At 48.1% G+C, this 21,256-nt stretch overlaps 1 protein-coding gene across 2 annotated transcripts in view; it reads left to right on the top strand.

The window, feature by feature from the left end:
* Positions 1–21,256, top strand: part of SPATS2L (spermatogenesis associated serine rich 2 like) — a 76,370-nt gene that overhangs the window by 31,037 nt on the left and 24,077 nt on the right. For both annotated transcript variants that reach the window (XM_081175292.1, XM_081175291.1), the window contains exons 3-6: positions 765–873; positions 6,238–6,287; positions 12,718–12,961; positions 18,101–18,289. In XM_081175292.1, the coding sequence (XP_081031418.1) occupies positions 765–873; positions 6,238–6,287; positions 12,718–12,961; positions 18,101–18,289 (592 nt within the window). The remainder of the gene's footprint in view (positions 1–764; positions 874–6,237; positions 6,288–12,717; positions 12,962–18,100; positions 18,290–21,256) is intronic.

Here is a 21,256-nt window from a genome sequence, read left to right as displayed (position 1 = left end):
CTGGGGACAAAAGGTCTCCTTTCTTGAAGGTTTGGTTTTTTTAGCAGAGGTTGGATCACCATGTGCCGTGTATGATTTAGTTGAGATTCCTGCATTGCAGGGGGTTGGACTAAATGACCCTTGGAGTCCCTTCAGACTCTGCAGTTCTATGATTCTACACAGCATTCTAGGAGAAGCATAAAAGCCAGCACAGTGGGAGAGCTGAATTTAACCAGGGAAACAGGGCTTGTACTGCATCTCATTTTGTTGAAATTGTACAGTGTTAAAGTGCTGCTCCAACCATCTTAAATGTCAAGAGCATATCCAGGCTGGCAAAGTGTGTGTGTGTGTGTGTGTGTGTGTGTGTGTGTGTGTAAATACATACATGCATACATATTCATACATACAGCTCTGCTTCTGTACCATTGGCTGAAAATCAGTTAAGACTTATCAAGCAGTCTACAGGATGCAAATAAATGGAAAATATCAGCACCAATTTCATGTGCCGTTGGGGAAAGTTGTTGCTAAAGAAATAATATACTGCAACCTAGATCAGCATTCAGGGAATCGTCAGAAATGCGTGGGAAGGAATGGGAATGGTTTTCATTTGTTATTTTACGTGTTTTGGATGTAATTGTGGCGTAGTTAAGGCGCTCTTACTATGCAGCACAAAAAGTCCTTTGCAGAATTGTGGGGCATTTGTGTGAAAAATACCTACTTGCCTTGCGGTGTGGCGTGCCTTTTCTGTGTTTTAAGATGCCTGTGTTCATCTCTCTTGCTTGCAGATCAATGCGGTGCGATCAATTGTACCCAACAAAAGCAACAATGAAATAGTGCTGGTGCTACAGCAGTTTGATAACAACGTCGACAAAGCTGTACAAGCTTTTGTGGATGGTCTGTATCCTTTTTCTATTTCACAGACACTGTGAAAAGTAACACCATTTTGGACAGTCCACATGTGTTGTTGTTGTTGTTGTTTAGTTGTTTAGTCGTGTCCGACTCTTCGTGACCCCATGGACCAGAGCACGCCAGGCCCTCCTGTCTTCCACTGCCTCCCGCAGTTTGGTCAAACTCATGCTGGTAGCTTCAAGAACACCATCCAACCATCTCATCCTCTGTCATCCCCTTCTTGTGCCCTCCATCTTTCCCAACATCAGGGTCTTTTCCAGGGAGTCTTCTCTTCTCATGAGGTGGCCAAAGTATTGGAGCCTCAGCTTCAGGATCTGTCCTTCCAGTGAGCACTCAGGGCTGATTTCCTTCAGAATGGAGAGGTTTGATCTTCTTGCAGTCCATGGGACTCTCAAGAGTCTCCTCCAGCACCATAATTCAAAAGCATCAATTCTTCGTCGATCAGCCTTCTTTATGGTCCAGCTCTCACTTCCATACATCACTACTGGGAAAACCATAGCTTTTACTATACGGACCTTTGTTGGCAAGGTGATGTCTCTACTTTTTAAGATGCTGTCTAGGTTTGTCATTGCTTTTCTCCCAAGAAGCAGGCGTCTTTTAATTTCGTGACTGCTGTCACCATCTGCAGTGATCGTCCACATGTGTATATGCTGCTAAAAAGTGAACATTCAGAATTTCCTAAGATATTATGATGTCTTTCTTAGCAACCTGAGAGACCATTCTAAAAAGTCAAGAGTTAGCCAACCTGTGTGGGCATGTATACTCTGTATAAAAATCCCTGTGTAGATAACATCACGTATCACCCCAATCTCCAAGCGTTGTGAGATTCCAGGGGTTCCAGGCATGCTTTATGCAGGGTCCATGTTTCCTTTTGGGAAAGGAGGATTTGAAAGCAGGTTCTTAAGGTGGTAGGAAACCCTGGGCACAGGGAAACCTTAAGGTAAAGGTAAAGGGACCCCTGACTATTAGATCCAGTCATGACCGACTCTGGGGTTGCAGCGCTTATCTCACTTTATTGGCCGAGGAAGCCGGCGTACAGCTTCCGGGTCATGTGGCCAGCATGACTAAGCTGCTTCTGGTGAACCAGAGTAGCACACGGAAATGCCGTTTACCTTCCCACCGGAGTGGTACCTATTTATCTACTTGCACTTTGATGTGCTTTCGAACTGCTAGGTTGGCAGGAGCAGGGACCGAGCAACGGGAGCTCACCCCGTCGCGGGGATTCGAACCGCCGACCTTCTGACCGGCAAGTCCTAGGCTCTGTGGTTTAACCCACAGTGCCACCCGCGTCCCACCCCAGGGAAACCTTACTAGGCATTAACTGCAGCTAAGGTTGGTACCGACCCCCAGAGGAGGAAAGGAACTTGCGCCTTAACTTCACATGGTTAAGAAGCTGAAACCATTGGCTGCATTAGCTGCTAAAGGTCTATGCACAGTGCTCGTTAAGGACATACATTGCCCTAGGGATTGTTTTGGGGGCCTAATATGGCCCCCTGTGGCAGTCTATCTCCTGGGGTAAACTCCTAAAAAAAGCTCAAGAACATTGGGGTAGAATCGTTAAAAAAGCTCAAGAACTTTGGGGTAAAATCATAAAAAAAAGTTCAGCAATTTTGGTCGGCCCTCACCACGCATGTTCACTTCATCAAATCTTTGTGTGGGCACTCCTGGCTTAATAGACCACCCTCCACTTCCTGCATCTGCTCATTTTTATACCTTTTCATAGCACATTTCGTGTCCATGAACTAACCAAACAAACTTAAATATGGGTTTAATTGGCCTGTGTAGAATGCTGGAAGGTTGCTTTTAAAAATTGTGCAAACCTTCCTCTTCCAGTCTGCAGTTTGTCTTGTTCATATTTGGAGAGGGGGTGTGTGAACGCGGATTGCAATGCCAAGTATTATTTGCTGACTGCCTCCCTTTCAGTAGATGTCAGAAAACATTACCTAGCGGGAGATAGCAATGGATAACAAACAAGGAAAAACGTCCTGAGGTTCATTTTCAACTTTTCATATAAACCACAGGTGTCAAACACAAGGCCCGCGGGCCGAATCCGGCCCGCCAGACCTCGTCATGTGGCCCGTGTAGCCGCCGTTCTCGCCCGTCCAGTGCACCATCGCCTGGTTGTGCGCCGCGTCGCCTTTCAGCACGAAGGAGGTGGTGAGCAGAGAGGCCGCCTCCAGAGGTCCCCCGCCGGCGCGACCCCGCAGGCCGCCCGCCTCGTCCCATGGGCTGTCGCGTCTCTGGCGGCGGCTCCGGTCCGGCGGGCGCGCCGCCCAGGAGGCGCCCAGCGTGAGCAGCAGCAGCAAGCGGAGTGGAGCTGCCCGGCCGGACGCTCCTCCGCGCGCCCCAGCAGCTGCTGCTGCCGCTATGCTCGGCCTCCGCTGTGCCGCCGCCGGGCAGGGATGTGAGTCTGGCAGGCAAGGCGCGGAGGACGGGAGGGAGGGAGCCGAGATGGAGGCGGGAGCGCGGCGCGGGAAACAACGTCCCAGCAGGGCTTCCATGCCCAGGCGAGGCGCAGCGCCGCCCTCTGCCTGCGGGCCCCACCGAGCCCCGGAGCCCGGCCGGCCGCCTTCCCTGACGGCTGCTGGCAGCAGGGCTGCAGCGGGCGCGCCGGAGCAAGTGGACGGAAGCCCAGCGCCTGGGCAAGCGAACGTCCCCCTCAGCCTCGGCTTGCCACGGAGGGCAAGGGGAGGCGGCTGCCTCAGGCAGCAGGATCCACAGGGGCAGCCTGGCCCGTCGTGGAAATGTGCTTCCTCCACCAGCACCAGATTTGGGGCCGCGCAGGCGCCTCACCCGCCCTGAGCCAAGGGAGCACAAAATAATGATAACGATGCCTATTTATTCTATGGGGGGGCACCAAATTTTGTCCTCACTCATGGTGGGTGCCATATTACCAAAGTCGGCCCCTGCCCCCCCTCAATGGGATTTGAAATCCAGGGATTTGAAATCCAGGGATTTGAAATCCAGGGAATTGAAATCCAATAAATTCCTAGGAGTGCCCGTGTCCGTACTGAGTAAGCCCCTCAGCCCCTAAAAGCAGACAATACCAACTTTTCAACATTGTGATAGTGATGTTGTGATACGGTAGCGATATATTGCAGTGTTGAAAGCAGAGGGAGGAGCAAGCAGCATTGGCCCCTGTCAGAAACTGGGGTGCAACTGGCACATCTCCCCCCCCACCAGCGCCTGGCACAGGGAGGAGGCAGCAACAGGCGGAGAAGGAAGAGAAGGTGCAGACAAGCCCCAGCCACAAGACACAGTCCAGTAAAGGTGCCCTCAGACTGGGCCTGCACAATGTTATGATACATCACCACAGGGGCAGACTTTAGTAATCTTTCATAACAGGGGTGTCAGCCTGAATAAAATATTGAGGGGGGGGGCAGGTAGGCCCCACCTCACATCATCATCATCATCATCATCATCATTTATTACTGGTCAAAGACCAGCTCGAACCTCACATAATTTATCACATGCCACACACACCCCATTTAAATGTAAAAGCCCATCAACTTCAGGGGTCTCAGCCTGCTCAAATATTTTAGGCCGATACAACCGGCCCTTTGAGGGTGACCAAACTGCTGATGCGGCCCCCGATGAATTTGAGTTTGACACCCCTGAATAAACCTTATATTTCTTAAAGTACCAAATCAAAATGGTTAAAAACATACTCAAGCCAGTTTAGATTCTTGGGCAAATGACGAAGTCTGGTAGAAAAGCTAAATTTAGGAAACATTTCATTACTGCAAGTTTCACATGGGTAGTTATTCCTTATTTAAAATCCCTGCCCCTTTGATTTGTCAAAAACAAACCCTTTACACTGTGTTTTCTCACGGAAGAAGGAAATCCTGTTAAACCACAGGAGGCCCAGAACAAGCATTAAATTTGCTTTTAAGACTTAATTCAAATCCTTAGGCTATTCTAAAGCGAGCAAAATGACTTTGGTGGTCCATATGTGCGGTATGGTTCTCAGTAACGCTATTATTTTAACTATCAGTATGCAATACATGCACTGTATAATTTACCCCTTTAGTTTTAAAAAGGATTGCGATTGCCCTTGCCATGAGCCAACGCAAAGAGCTATGCAGAGCACTGACTCCACATTCCCTGGAAGCTGGATTCCTTACTCAGCCCAACTCTAGCTCCTGAGATTTCACCATGTTGCATTTTATCTATTACTCATTATCCATTCATTGTGAGCCTGAGGACTAGCCTGTTAAGGTTACCAGCTTTTTTTCAATGAATCCGGGGACACTTTTCAACTTCAATGGATTTTGTATGGGGACTGATTTGTAAATCCAGGAACTGTCCCTGGGAAACGGGGGTGTCTGGTAACCTAAGTGTAGGTTGAGAAACAATTGGGCACAGAGCTGGATTCAGCTATCGGGTACTGTTAGTAGAAACGGGAGCAATGACTCCTGCTAGTGTGCTGTGTCTTTTCTCCCTTGCCTCCCCTCTTCTGTGTGCCCTCTAGGCCTCCCCCAAATCTGCTGTGGAGGGTCAGGAAAACACCCTGAACCGTGTGCCGTGGGGAGGAGAGGGCAGATAGTTCTGCTGGGCACGCAAAAATGTTTGTGGTGACTAAACCCACCCACTATGTAGAAGGGTGACCTCATAAGAAAGATGCACTTTTAAGGAAAGTTCTTGTTGTTTTTGGTTGTCGATCTCACCAGAAGGCAGAGATACCTAGAGAAAGGTACATGACGGCCTCTCCACTTGGGTGCTTAAGTCTAAAGGTAAAGGGACCCCTGACCATTAGGTCCAGTCGTGGCTGACTCTGGGGTTGCGGCACTCATCTCGCTTTATTGGCCGAGGGAGCCGGCGTTCAGCTTCCGGGTCATGTGGCCAGCATGACTAAGCTGCTTCTGGCGAGCCAGAGCAGCGCATGGAAACGCCATTTACCTTCCCGCCGGAGCAGTACCTATTTATCTACTTGCACTTTGACGCGCTTTCGAACTGCTAGGTTGGCAGGAGCAGGGACCGAGCAACGGGAGCTCACCCCGTTGCAAGTATCCGAACCGCCGACCTTCTGATCGGCAAGTCCTAGGCTCTGTGGTTTAACCCACAGAGCCACCCGCGTCCCGCTTAAGTCTAAGCACCTGCTTAAATTCTGGGCTCAGCTGTGTTGCTAACCTGCCGTTTTTCAAAGCAGCCTGCAAGGGGTGGGAACAGGTAACAGGTAACTTTCTCTTGTTTTAAGACAAGGGAACTAAAGGAAATGAAATACCATTTTCACTGATTCTTGGGACACATTGACCAAAACAATGAAAATAAATTGAGCAAATGGTCAACAGCCACGAAGGGGGTTATTGTTGACTTGCTGAAGTCTCTTTTTCTCTCTCTCTCCTCTAGGCAGTGCACTTCAAGTTCTAAAAGAATGGAATATGTCAGGGAAAAAGAAGGTAAGGAGTTTCCTGTGAAAGATAAGTCACTAGGTCGATTTTATCATCATAGTTTGCTGGAGCACAACAGCATATTTGTTGCCAAGGCTTTTGCACACACACAAATACACTTTTCTTTCTTTTTAACAACTGCGAACTGTTTGCTCCAAGCCTGCTTTCAAAAGACTTCAAAATAAATAGGTGCTTTTTACATTTTTAATCCCGCTTTGCTGTTGCTGTTTTTATACCAGCAGGTTGAGCTTGCTATTCTGACAGAATTGTCAGAATAATTAAGGTATTCATATGGAAATCGCAAAACTGTTCTTCAGGATGCTATGAGCAGTTCTAATCAGCACCAAGCTGTTTCTCTGGCAACTGACCCTTGAATGATAAAAGGGCGCTCTCCTTTACATCAAGGGTAATACGTATGTGGGACTCAGCTGTAAAGATATGCAAGTGATGACAACCATCTTAGGACCAGAGAAGAGAAGAGACCTTGAAAATCCAGAATTGTATCTTCCATCTCTCTCTCTCTCTCTCTCTCTCTCTCTCTCTCTCTCTCTCTCTCAGCAGACTTCCCTAATTCAGATCTGGACTGCAGCCCCGAGGGAAGGGTTCTCCCTTTTTCCCCACACTTTTCCTGATGCAAAGCATATAAACACACACACACACACACACACACACACCACCTTGCTCTGTTAAGGAAAATATACTTTTGGGTAACACCCTTTCCTGCACTCTGGTCCTCGTTTGCATTGTTTAGCTGCTTCTCTTCCCCTTTTACCACCCCCTTCTCTGGGGCAGCCGCTGATAGCTAGCTTATAAAATTGCAGTTTGCTTTAGCTTCTTAATAAAATCCCGTATCTGGGAAAGCTCTGGTCTTCACTGTGTTGCTCTCTCCTGAGTACCTTACATGGACACGGTTCTTGAGTAGCGTCAGGCAGCGGCGGAGGAAGCCGTTCAGGCACCTGGGGCGGAGCGCCCAGGGCAGGCGAGTCTCCCATAGGGGCAGGGCGCACCGCGGGGCCTCTGGAGTCTGCCTGCCTCCTCCCACTCAGCCGCCCTACAGCTGGGGGGGAGGCAGCGGGCAGACCGTTTGGGCAGCGTGGAGCGTGCGCGCACCCAAGCCACCGCGTTACTCCCAGGAAAGACGCATGGCTTGGGCACGCTGCAGGGCCTGTGGTGAGTGCCGCCCGGCATTTTGTCACCCCCCTCAGTGGTGACACCTGGGGCTGCCTGTACCCACTGCACCGCCCCTGGCGTCAGGGCCACAATTGGGAAAAGGTTCTGCAAATGTTTGAGCTACACCCAGAAGGGCTTGTTCTCTGTATAAGAGAAGGACTTTATATATATATGTACGCAAAGGAAAAGGGATCCCTGACCATTAGGTCCAGTCGTGGCCGACTCTGGGGTTGAGGCGCTCATCTCGCTTTTTTGGCCGAGGGAGCCGGCGTACAGCTTCCGGGTCATGTGGCCAGCATGACTAAGCCGCTTCTGGCGAACCAGAGCAGCACACAGAAACACAATTTACCTTCCCGCCAGAGCGGTACCTATTTATCTACTTGCACTTTGACGTGCTTTTGAACTGCTAGGTTGGCAGGAGCAGGGACCAAGCAATGGGAGCTCACCCCGTCGCGGGGATTCGAACCGCCGACCTTCTGATCAGCAAGTCCTAGGCTCTGTGGTTTAACCCACAGCGCCACCCAGGTCCCATATATATGCACATACACTTGCCCAAAGAAAGCATGCTAAGAGGCCACAAGGATGCTCTGCTAAATTGGGTCTTCACCCCCCCCTTCCTCACAACTCTAGAAAGTAGTTGACAGCAGTCCAGTAAAAGTGTGCATTTTTCTATACAGTCATACCTCGAGTTCTATGTGCTTCGGGTTGAGCACGTTCGAGTTGTGCTCCGCGGCAACCCGGAAGTAACAGAGTGTGTTACTTCCGGGTTTCGCCGCTCGCTCAGATGCTCAAAATGACATCACGCGCATGCGCGGAAGCGGAAAAACGCGACCCGTGCACGCGCAGACGCGCCGTCGCGTCTTATGTTCCATTCAGGATGCGAACGGGGCTCCGGAACGGATCCCGTTCGCATCCCGAGGTACAACTGTAGTGCTCACTGACTCCTGGAAGGAATCAAAGGTGTGACATTGTGTGCCTCTGATTTCTCCCACTGTGGCTACACTACTTACTGATTCGCTCAGAACTATTTGCACAAGGCGTTTCAAGCTGGATGTCAACTTGAGTGTCCCTTTCTAAGATTTCTGATACGGGAAACAAATTGGTATTGAACTCTCAAGTGAAGACTGTTTAGCTCTGTTAAGCAATGGATTCAGCAGGTTCTAGGAAGTGCTTGTCTTTTTTATTGATACGGACGTAACTCTGACAGTATGTAGGCACTGAATGTGGCGCACAGAGACAATAGCACTTATTTATCTAATGGTCCCCAATCATAAAAAAATGAAATAAATTCTGTTCTTCAGAAACAACATTATGCCAGACTCATGCTAGTGTCAGCTCACAGATATCTTCTGTGAAACAGAAGGAAGAATTAGAGAGAATCTACAAGCAATTACTGCCAGGGCAAACATAATGTATAATTTCCAGCTATGGAAAGCACTTTAAATTACTGTCCTACGAATTATCCTGACTGTGCCAAATGGCAGGTGTTTGGCAGAAAGAAATAAAACCCATCTGAATATAGCATCCAACCGAGTCCAAAATTCAGTTGCTATGGATGTTGATTGCTGCTCCAAAAAGAACAGAGTGTATACTTTTGAAAAAAATATAGGAAACATGGGTTCTACTTCCATCCCACGTGATCTTCAGATGGCACCAAAAGAAATATGTGTTCTGGAATTCTTTGGGTGCCAGTATTATTTTTTTTTCTTGCTGTGAATGAGTGTTGTCCTCAAATTCCTTTTTATGTATACTTGATACTTATGGACTACTGTGGTTGAAATGAGCAGACATCTGTGTTCAGAATAGCAACTCAGAAAGATGCCAGATATTATGGTGTATTTGAGAAAGAGAGAAAGTGTGTGTGTATGTGTGTGTGTGTGTGTGTGTGTGTGTGTGTGTGTGTGTGTGATCAGAAGAAGAATCTTTATTTGCATCAACCACTAGCCATAACAATAAAATAAAATAAAATGTACTGAAGGTAGAGGTAAAAGCTTAACCAAACAAAATGCATTTTTGAGGTTTACATCAATAATCAAATAATAGATCTTATTCTAATTGCCCGTGCTAAAACCCTTGCAGTTTTTGCTGTAACCTGATCATCTTCATCTGCTAAAAGGAAGGCCACAGTAGCAATGGTTGAGCGACCCAACATGGAGAATAATAGAGAACCTCACTCCTCAAACCTTTATAAAGAGTGGAAGCCAGAAGCACATGAGCCACTGACTCAATACTGCCATCTCCACAGGGACATAACTGTTTTTCCAGCGATATTTTTTAAATCAACCCTCAAATACAGTCGAAAGCAGTGTATTCAATCTTGTGGAAGTGAAAGCGCGTCTATTTTGGAATTGTCAAATTTTGCAAATAAGGTGCCAAAGTATCAAAATGACTAGGTGGAAAATAAACTGGGCAACAATTTTTTACCTTTTGAATGTCTAAATTTCTACAATTGATTTAGGGTATTTTTGCACTGCTGAATCAGGAAACGGCATCCGTTTCTCTCCATCAGGTCAGGTTTTTGTGCTATGTTGATTTGAAAAAAATCAGATCTTGTGACAAAATCGATTACATTTTTGTGGCATCATCAGCTGATTTTTGTCAACACATATCATCCTAAATATGTTTTTAAGAGAAAAAAATGTTTTTCCAACAACATATATTGATTACCTGATAGAAACATCGATTACTGTAAACTGAATGGTGGGCATTGATAAAGGTAAGTACATGTAAATTGCATGTTGCTTCACCATTTTTCAAACTTCAGGGCTTGAACTTCCGTTTCTTGGAACTCCTGGAATGCTCAGCGGCAGGGAGGTCTCTCTTCAGAGTCCAACAGTAGTCAGCCATCATGACTGCGTCCCAGCAACCCTGATACCTGGTCTCCATCTCTTTCATGTCCTGATGGAATCTCTCCCCCTGCTCGTCACTCATTGAACCCAGGTTCCCAGGAAACCGGTCCATATGTGAAAATAGGTAGTGCATCTTGACGCTCATGTTGCAGCCCACGTTTCTGAAAGCAGTCAGCATGTTGTTGACAAGTTCTGCGTAGTTTCTGGCCTTATTGTTGCCAAGAAGGTTCTTCACACCAGAACAAATGCCTTCCACGCTTCCAGTTCCACTTCGTTCATTGAGTTTCCGAACTCTGGATCTCTTATGAGCTGACGGATCTGAGGACCACCAAAGATGCCAGCTTTCAACTTCTCCATGGTCAATCCTGGAAAAGCCTGGCACAAGTAAGTGAAGCAGTCACCATGAACTGCCTTGGTGAACTGCTTGATTATGCCGAGCTTGGTGTGCAGCGGTGGGAAGAGTATTCTGTCTCTGTCCACCAGAGGGTCGTTGACGACGTTCCTTTTTCTGCAAGGCACCAATTCCTCCCGCACAGGCCAGTCCTTCTTCGTGTAATGCTGAGCACGGTCCCTACTATCCCACATGCACACAAAACATGGGTACTTGGTGAAGCCAGACTGTTGTCCCAACAAAAAGTTCACCATCTTCAGGTCAACACAAATAAACCACTTATATTGATCATAACCAATTTTCTCCAGACATACTTCACCGCTTCATAGTTCTCCTTCAGTGTACTCAAGTGAGCCAGGGGTATAGAGGCAAACTGGTTGCCGTTGTGTAGCAAAACACATTTCAGTGATCGCTTTCTGCTGTCAATGAACAGTCTCCAATCTTTGGGTTCGTAGTGTGGTACTCCAAGCTTGAGCAGAAGCTGCACAATATCTGCACAGTACACCACGTCCTTCTCTTCCGAGAAAAAACGGAGGTACTCTTGATGCCTGTTGCGGAAGAAGCTGATGCGAGCACTGTCAGAGAGGAGTTTTTTTCCCTTCAATCTGGATGCCAACAGTTCGGCAGAGTCCTTTGACAAGCTGAGGTCGCGAACTAGATCATTCAACTCCTTTTGGGAAAATGGAGGTGGAGCATCATCTTCAAGAAACACTTCTTCATGTCCTTCAACACTGTAGGCATCTTCGTCACTAATGTCAGGAAGTTCTCCGAAGATAGGCAATGGAATTTCATCACAATGAGCTACAGGACGACGTGCTGATTGAAGATCAGGATACTTGAGGCTGCTCCGGTTCTTTCTGTTGATCCCAGTCACATCAACAGCGCAGAAGTAGCAGTCAGTGACATGGTTTGTCGGCTCCCTCCAAACCATGGGAATTCCAAACAAAAATAGGTACAAATTAGTCATAAGTTGGCACATGCGCGAGTGGAGTTTCCTATACACTTCGTGGGGCGGCTGCCCCATTAACTTAGTTTTGATCCCCCAACTTTAGGCTTTGCCGCACCAATTTATGGAAGATTTCGAGGTTTTATGACTTCAAACTGATCCCTTTTCGACATAATCACCCAGAACTATCGGACCTGAATACTTCTTGTCATTAAAATAATCATTTCCAATCAAAACAATTATTCAACATGGCATTTTACCCCCACCAACTTCTTCTAAAAAGTTCCACGCAAGCGTACATGTGAACAAAAACGTAAAAAAACGGCATGTGGCCATTAGCTCAAAAACTTGACCTTATTGAGCAAAACTAATGAGATTTTTGGATTCAGCGCATCAGATTCGTCCTAAATCAACTGAAAAAACGCAGACAACAAATTTGATTATAATCATACCATGAAAAAAATTTCCTTATTGTGGCCAAATTATTCTGTCGCTCGATATCATATAGGCCAGGCATCCCCAGCTAACACGACTAGTGGTCAGGGATGATGGGAATTGTAGTCCAAAACATCTGGAGGGCCGAAGGTTGGGGATGCCTGATATAGGCGCTGTCAGATTAAATTATTTGCTTTCTGAAGCCTGGTGTTAATAACTGTTGTGGTGATAAACCAGAAAAGTAAATCTTTTGGTTGACAATTTTAGTCCAAGCGCTCTCTCATGACAATCTTGCGATTCTAAGGGCAGTAGACGTGGGGGGGGGGGTTAAATTTAGCCAAAGCCAATAATTAAATGTCCTGCACCAAATCTGTAATTCAACAGAAGGGAGATTAGCCTCCAAGCACAATGAGGCATTTGGAACACAGAATGAAACAGGGAAAAAATGGCCCTAGGAACTTAGATTGAACAGCTTCTGTAGATCCAAGATCCGATATAGGTTAAGGTAAAGGGACAATTTACTAGTACAATTAGTAAAATTTATGCCATGCTTTGGAAAACGAAAACATTGAGGGTTGTTTTACCTTCTGCAATGTGATCTATATTTCATGGCATTGCTATCCTTGAATTATTTCCTCCCCCCCGCAGAACAGCAAAAGGAAAAGAAGCAACTCTAAGCAGCACTTCCATAGCAGAGATATGAAAGGTAAAGAGGATGGGAGAGAAAAGCTGTCGTCTCTGGAATCCCAAGGATTATATGGCTGCCACCTGGATGGCTGTAATAAGGAGATTTCCCCCAGCGAACCTGCCAGTGAAAAACCGAAAGCAATTCCTCAAGAACCAAAGAGCTTTGAAGGCAAGGACAGGGGAGAGGCAAAACCAGAAACCGCAGGTCAGTGCACTGTACGCCAGGTGGCTTTTGCAAGATGCGTAAACAGCTTCCCTTTCAGCCCCCCAGAATGGAAGTCCTCACACCAACAGGAAGATTTCGTTGAACACATTGTTGTATTTATTCTGGATAATAATAATAATTTATTATTTGTACCCCGCCCATCTGGCTGGGTTTCCCCATCCACTCTGGGCGGCTTCCACAGAGACCAAAAATACACTAAAATGTCACACATTAAAAACTTCCCTGAAGTCCTTAAGATGTCTTCTGAATGTCAGGTAGTTGTTTATCTCTTTGACATCTGATGGGAGGGCGTTCCACACGGCGGGTGCCACTACTGAGAAGGCCCTCTGCCTGGTTCCCTGTAGCTTTGCTTCTCGCAATGAGGGAACCGCCAGAAGGCCCTCGGTGCTGGACCTCAGCGTCCGGGCAGAACGATGGGGGTGGAGACACTCCTTCAGGTATACTGGGCCGAGGCCATTTAGGGTTGTGAATATAGGTGCATCTCCTCCAACCACTTCCTTTAAAGCTGACCTGTGCTGGAGGCAAGACCCTGCACTTCACATCCAAACCCCACCTCTGTTCTTTGATCTGTCTTGGATTCCAGCCTGTCTGGAATGCAGGCGGGAGCTATCATGATTGCCAGGAGTGATGTGCTGTTTGCAGTGTGTACAAGTGGTACCTTGGTTCTCAAACGCCTTGGTACTCAAACAACTTGGAACCCAAACACTACAAACCTGAAAGTAAGTGTTCCGGTTTGTGAACTTTTTTTGGAATCCGAACATGCTCTGTTTTGAATCTTACGCTTCCGATTTGAGTGCCACAGTTCCATTTTGAGTGTTACACTGAGGTCTGTCTATTTACCGTATTTCTCACTCTATACGACGCACCAGACCACAAGACGCACCTAGTTTTTGGATGAGGAAAACAAGAAAAAAAATATTCTGAATCCCAGAAGCCAGAACAGCAAGAGGAATCGCTGCGCAGTGAAAGCAGCAATCCCTCTTGCTGTTCTGGCTTCTGGGATAGCTGCGCAGCCTGCATTCGCTCCATAAGACGCACACACATTTCCCCTTACTTTTTAGGAGGCGAAAAGTGAGTCTTATAGAGCAAAAAAATACGGTATTTTGCGTTTTTGTTTTTGTGACTATGTGGAACCCAGTTCAGCTACTGATTGATTGATTGTTTATTGCTTTCATTTTATGGATCAACGATCTCGTTAAATAGTAAAATTCATGTTAAATTGCTGCTTTAGGGGTTGTTTTTAAAAGTCTGGAACGGATTAATCCATTTTGCATTACTTTCTATGGGAAAGCACGCCTTGGTTTTAGAACGCTTTGGTTTTGGAATGGACTTCCGGAACGGATTAAATTTGGGAACCAAGGTACCACTGTAGATGTGGAGATTTTATCCTCCCACATCAGTCTTAACATCAAGAGAGAACATTTCTTCCCTTTGGTAGTACATACCTCTCCTGGGGCTTTTGTAGTATTTTACTCATCCTTGATTCTTAAGGAAGACTTCAAAGCTGCTGCCAATTTGGGGCTGACTTATGTCTTTCTGGGACGCGGGTGGCGCTGTGGGTTAAACCACAGAGCCTAGGACTTGCCGATCAGAAGGTCGGCGGTTCGAATCCCCGTGACGGGGTGAGCTCCCGTTGCTCGGTCCCTGCTCCTGCCAACCTAGCAGTTTTAAAACACATTTCAAAGCACCACTTTGTGCAACATTCATTTATGCATTCATCCTTCCTTTTATTCAGGCAGAAACATTTTCAAAACAATTGCAAGACTAACTGGGAGATGGGGAGGTTGCTTGTGGTATCGCAAGCACAATTGTCTGACATGTTTATTGGTTTTAATTTAATCGTATATTTTATTGGTGTGGTTACCCCCCCCCCCTTTAATTACATTTTAATCCACTCTTTTGCTAAGGGGAGGTACATAAATTTAATTAATAACAGTAATGATTGCCTTAAATTAAAAAAAGAAAAAGAAATCAGACTGCTGCCTTGTGGACTTGCAGAACATTTTTTTTTTTTTGTGCTACAGCTAAACCCTACGTAATAAAATCCTGCCTGAATGCAGCAAGGAAGCTTTCAAAGCGGTTTCATGATATACCGTGTTTTTCGCTCTATAAGATGCACTTTTCCCCTCCTAAAAAGTAAGGGGAAATGTGTGTGCGTCTTATGGAGCGAATGCAGGCGGGAGGCTCTGCTCTGTGCTCCCTTTAAAGAGCCGTGTGGAGTGTGTGTGTGGCTCTTCAGGGCTTTTTCTTGGCTGCCCTTCTCCCTCCTCGGGGAAAAGCCCCCAAGAGTCGCACACACACTCCGCTCGCTCTTTAAAGGGAGCGCGGCTCTTGGGGGAGCCTTAGCCGCGCGCAGCCTCTCCTGGGCAGGGGGGTGAATGCTCCCCTTGCCCAGGAGAGGCTGTGTGCGGCTATCCCATAAGCCAGGGATAATTGCTGCACTGCAATCCCGCTGGCTGTCCTAGCTTCTGGGGTTCAGAATATTTTTTTTCCTTGTTTTCCTCTTCCAGAAAACTAGGTGCGTCTTATGGTCTGGTGCGTCTTATAGAGCGAAAAATACGGTGTATCTGTCTTGAGAGCTAATGAAGCAATTCTGTTCAGTTAGAATAGCTTAGATTTTGACTACCTTTGACATCTTGCTGGTGGACACATCTTTATATAGAAAAGCCAAATAGAGATATGTGGTGGGCATTTGCCTAGAAGCGCCTGAAGTTTTTCCGAAATCACCTTTCGTTATAGAGTGGTGGTTGTGGTGTTTCTCGCGAAAGGCAATTGGCAATTTCCCCAACTCCTAGCTGACCGTTCAAAGTAGCTTTTTAATAAGAAAGGGATTCTAGCTTCAGGGTGAGCTCCCCCACCCCCTCTTTAGGGGGTTTGAAAATATCGAGATAAAACAGCCAGTCCTTGGCATGTGGCAGCTTGGGATTCAGAGTAGACTCTTTGAGCTCATCCCATTATCAGCAGGCCTGATAAAACACTCAGCCCTTAATACAGTGGACTGGAGAGCTACATCTCAGATAGTGTTTCAGCTCTGTGTGAAAGAGATTCTAAAGGGTACTCTTCTGGTTCTTGAGACACCGGCAATTGATTTCTCATTAAGATGTTTGTAACACTGGCAGCACCTCTGGTGCCCTCGAGTTTTAAGTTTTGTTAGCGAACACAGTTTTCCATGTGTCACAAAGTTTGCTGAGAAGTCTTCACAACAAAACAAAACACACACACAAAAACACAATAAAAGCAAAATATATCAAAAAAAATAAAGCATTAACTTAGGCTCTTGAATCAGATGTACGACTCAGTAGTGGTGACCAGGAAAGGGCCCTGTTTCAGAGTACACGCCTTCTTCAGCTCGGTTTTTTGACGACTATAAATCTGTTGGAAGTCTGTTTAAAAAAACGCACAGAGAAACGCAAGAAAACTTGGATGCAATTATATAAGACGCATGTCGAAAAAGAAACATAAAAGAATTAAATGATACAGACTTCCAACAGATTTATAGTCGTCAAAAAACCGAGCGGAAGAAGGTGTGTACTCCAAAACAGGGCCCTGTCCTGGTCACCACTACTGAGTCGTACATCTGATTCACACTCCGGATACTCCTTTTTGGCCCTAATTGATCCTTTATTCTTTATTCTTTATTCTGATTTTATATAATGTGGACTCTTTTTGACTGCTATTGAGACTTGTATAAAACAATTGTTGTGCACTGGTATTTCATGTACCTTTGTACTATATCACTGTATATTTGAAACTACATTATTTCTGTACTTAAACGTTGTATCCAAACTTACCATTACTTTAAAACTATCGTACTTACACGTTGTGTTTAAATTTACTACTAGCTTCAAACTGTTATTCTTAGCAGAATATACACGTTTTTCTTTTCAACTCTTGAGTAGGAATTATTCCTTATATTGAAACTTTTGGCCAGAGTTCTTGATATATCCTTTTCAGTGCAGTTTCAACAAGAACTGCAATGGGGAAGATGGCATAACACCAAATTGGATAAGCTGCAGTGCCTGGCAACCTTATGCTCACCATGGGAAGTCAGCTATGTCCTGCTGGCCCTGAATGTGGAGATCACACAATATTGATTGTACAGTGGTACCTTGGTTTAAGGGACACGGGTGGCGCTGTGGGTTAAACCACAGAGCCTAGGACTTGCTGATCAGAAGGTCAGCGGTTCGAATCCCCGCAACAGGGTGAGCTCCCATTGCTCGGTCCCAGCTCCTGCCAGCCTGCCAGTTCGAAAGCACGTCAAAGTGCAAGTAGATAAATAGGTACCACTCCAGTGGGAAGGTAAACTGCGTTTCCGTGCGCTGCTCTGGTTCGCCAGAAGCGGCTTAGTTATGCTGGCCACATGACCCTGAAGCTATACGCCGGCTCCCTTGGCCAATAAAGCGAGATGAGCGCTGCAACCCCAGAGTCGGTCACGACTGGACTTTATGGTCAGGGGTCCCTTTACCTTTACCTTACCTCGGTTTAAGAACGATTCAGTTTACAAACTCCGCAAAACTGGAAATAGTGTCCCGGTTTGAGAACTTTATCTCGGTCTAAGAATGGAATCCGAATGGTGTAAGGTCACTGGCAGCGGGAGGCCTCATTAGGGAAAGCGAGCCTCGGTTTAAGAACAGTTTTGGTTTAAGAACGGACTTCAGGAATGGATTAAGTTCATAAACCAAGATACCACTGTACACACACACTGTTGCTGTCTAATAGCAGAGAGGGAAAACATACAAGGTGATCACACCACACCGCCTCTGAGTTCACAGAAATTACTTAGCACCATTTTCCCCATAACTTGAATCTAGGAGGACTAGAGACTTACTTACTTTGAACAAAAGCTCAAACTCTGAGGCACCTGCCCAGTAAAAGTCTTTATGGGCATCATGCGGCCCCGGGGGCACTGGGTTGGTGACCCCAGGACCAGAAGTTGTAAGAGAGTATGGGAAAAGTAAGCAGGAGGATGACATTTCTAATCATGGACCTTTTATAATTCCTCTCCTCTGTACCTTTAGAATTTCCCCCCCACGAGAAAGAGCCTCTGATTTCTCACATGAACTGATACAAGAAACTCTGCCATTGATCTTCCAACTTGTTGTTTTTGGGTTTTTGCAGACCAAAAAACCATACCTATAGAAGCAGGACGAAAATATGCAAATAGCGCACAGCTGCCTGATCCTTTCCAGTCCTCCCACCCATCTCAGTGCAGTGTTGGTAGGCCGAAGGCAAAGACATCCGTGGTTAAGCCGTCTGTCCCCACAGCCCATCTTGAAATAAAACCAGAGGATTCAGTCAAGAAAAGAGGTACAAGAGATTTGTTTGCTCTGAAGTGCAACCCAGTGCATTTTTTTTCTTACTTCCAAAGCTTTTATTAACCTTACCAAAAATTCTGTGTAGCCATTTAGTAATCTTTAAAAGAAGCATCGTATGTCAATGCTGTTTTTGTCTTCTCTGTAAAGTAGGAGTGGGGAACCTCTGGCCCTCCAGATGTGGTTAGTGTTAAATTGTGGGTGAACATATCAGACGACACAGCGATTCTTCAAACAGCTCTTGTTTATTCACAGGCCAGGACAGAACTGAACTGAAGGGTTCAGTCAGCCTGCTTATATAGAGCTCCAGTACAACGTAACTGTAACAATTTTCTAAAACTATCCAATCACTGAACATCACTTTCGATCCCTTATTTGCATAACTACCGTATTTTTCGCTCTATAGGACGCACTTTTCCCCCTTCAAAAATGAAGGGGAAATGTGTGTGCGTCCTATGGAGCGAAGACGCCATAGCCCCGCGACCCTCTCCCGACTGGAGAGGTGACACGCGGCTATGGCAGGAACCTCTACAGCCCCGTGTCACCTCTCCAGCCGGGAGAGCACGCGCACGGGGCTAAAGAAGCCCCCCGCGACCCTCTCCCGGCTGGAGAGGTGATGCGCGGCTATGGCAGGAGCCTCTATAGCCACCCGTCACCTCCCCAGCCGGAAGAGCGCGTGCGGGGAGTGTCTGCAAGCCTCGCGCACCCGGCAGGAGGTCCCACCGGGTGCGCGAGGCTTGGGGCGGCAGCCTGTCGCCCGATGCACGGGGAGCCCTCGGGAGGGCTCCCCCTGCTTCGGGCGAGTGTCTGCAAGCCTCGCGCACCCGGCAGGAGGTCCCACCGGGTGCGCGAGGCTTGGGGCGGCAGCGGACTGCTTGCGCGCACCTAGAAGCTTGGGGCGCGCTGAGCTCAGCACGCCCCAAGCTCCTGGTGTAGCGCAGCGATCCGCTAGCCCTGGGAGAGCCCCGCGGCTCTCCCAAGACTAGCGGACTGCTTGCGCGCACGCAGAAGCTTGGGGCGCGCTGAGCTCAGCACGCCCCAAGCTCCTGGTGTAGCGCAGCGATCCGCTAGCCCTGGGAGAGCCCCGCGGCTCTCCCAAGACTAGCGGACTGCTTGCGCGCACGCAGAAGCTTGGGGCGCGCTGAGCTCAGCACGCCCCAAGCTCCTGGTGTAGCGCAGCGATCCGCTAGCCCTGGGAGAGCCCCGCGGCTCTCCCAAGGCTAGCGGACTGCTTGCGCGCACCTAGAAGCTTGGGGCGCGCTGAGCTCAGCACGCCCCAAGCTTCTAGGTGCGGGCAAGCAGTCCGCTGCCGCCCCAAGCCTCGCGCACCCGGTGGGACCTCCTGCCGGGTGCGCGAGGCTTGGGGCGGCAGCGGACTGCTTGCGCGCACCTAGAAGCTTGGGGCGCGCTGCTTCTAGGTGCGGGCAAGCAGTCCGCTGCCGCCCCAAGCCTCGCGCACCCGGCGGGACCTCCTGCCGGGTGCGCGAGGCTTGGGGCGGCAGCGGACTGCTTGCGCGCACCTAGAAGCTTGGGGCGCGCTGAGCTCAGCACGCCCCAAGCTCCTGGTATAGCGCAGCGATCCGCTAGCCCTGGGAGAGCCCCGCGGCTCTCCCAGGGCTAGCGGACTGCTTGCCGGCACGCAGAAGCTTGGGGCGCGCTGACCTCAGCCTGCCCCAAGCTTCTGGATTAGCGCAGGGGTCCGCTAGCCCTGGGAGAGGCGCCCGGCTCTCCCACGCTAGCGGAGACCTTGCCGGCACGCAGAAGCTTGGGGCGCGCTGAGCTCCGCACGCCCCAAGCTCCTGGTGTAGCGCAGCGCACCTGGGGGGGAAATAAATTTTTTCCCCTTTATTTCCCCCCAAAAAATCTAGGTGCGTCTTATGGGCCGGTGCGTCTTATGGAGCGAAAAATACGGTATCTACAGTATCCCCCTGCTGGCCCAGAGTGAGAACTTCAGTACATAACAGCTAGACTACATCTCAGAACATCCTGATCCCTGGCCATGCTGACATGCACTCCAACACGCCCCAGGGTAAAACTGGGACGCATGTCGTTTGGGTCCGTGTTCCTGCGCAGGGGTGTAGCATTGAGAGGCTGCCAGGACGATCGCCCTGGGCACATTTTTGGGGGGGAGGCGCTGCTAACGCCACCCTCCCCAAGTCAGCCCTGTGCCGCTTGCGAGGCTGGAATCTGATCAGACCCCAGCCTTGCAAAGCAGCACAGGACCCTGTGTCACTTTGCAAGGCTAGGACCATTCCAGCCTTGCAAAGTGGCTCAGGGATGCTGTTGCCCAAGTGACAACAAGGGCTGGGTTGGTATGCAGCGGGCTTCATTCACCCTCCGGGTATGCACACATGTGTTCCCTGGGCGCCATGACAACGTGCTCCGCCGCTGCTCCGGCGTGAGCACATGCGTCTTTCAGGGCTGTGAGCTCATGGGAGCCGGGTGACTCGCACAAGAGCACAACCCCCCCCCAAACGGGATGTTCCACTTAAATCGGGACAGTTGAGGCTGCTGACTGTGTGTAATGAGATTTGGGGTCCAGCGATAACTAGAGAGCCACAAGTTCCCCAGAACTTCCTTAAGGCAGCTCAAGTGTCCTTGGTGATTAACCAATTCCAACTTCATTCCGCCTCTTTATCCATGAAGACCACCATTTTCACGGCTCAGACAAAAATGTATGTAACGAACTGTGTTTTCACTCTAGTATTTCATGGAACGTATCAAGTGCAAATAAACTGTGAGATGCAAGCAAGGTTTGTTCTTTGCTTACTGCTCATGGTTGTTTGGAGTGGTAGGGGAACCCATGGGTCCATGTTCTGATGTAGTATTAGGCCAAACCATGGTTTCGCTTGCAGCAGCTCAGCGGGAGATGAGAAGGGGCAAAGCACCTGTGATTTCAGCAGCATGGTGGTGCACACATATGAAACTATAGCTTCGTTTGGCTGTGGTTTAAAGTGATGTG

This window comes from Podarcis bocagei (genome assembly GCF_964188305.1).
Source record: "Podarcis bocagei genome assembly, chromosome: 1".
Classification (NCBI taxonomy): Eukaryota; Metazoa; Chordata; class Lepidosauria; order Squamata; family Lacertidae; genus Podarcis; species Podarcis bocagei.
The sequence above is the reverse complement of the archived record's forward strand: the minus strand, read 5'-3'. Positions and strand labels throughout refer to the sequence as shown.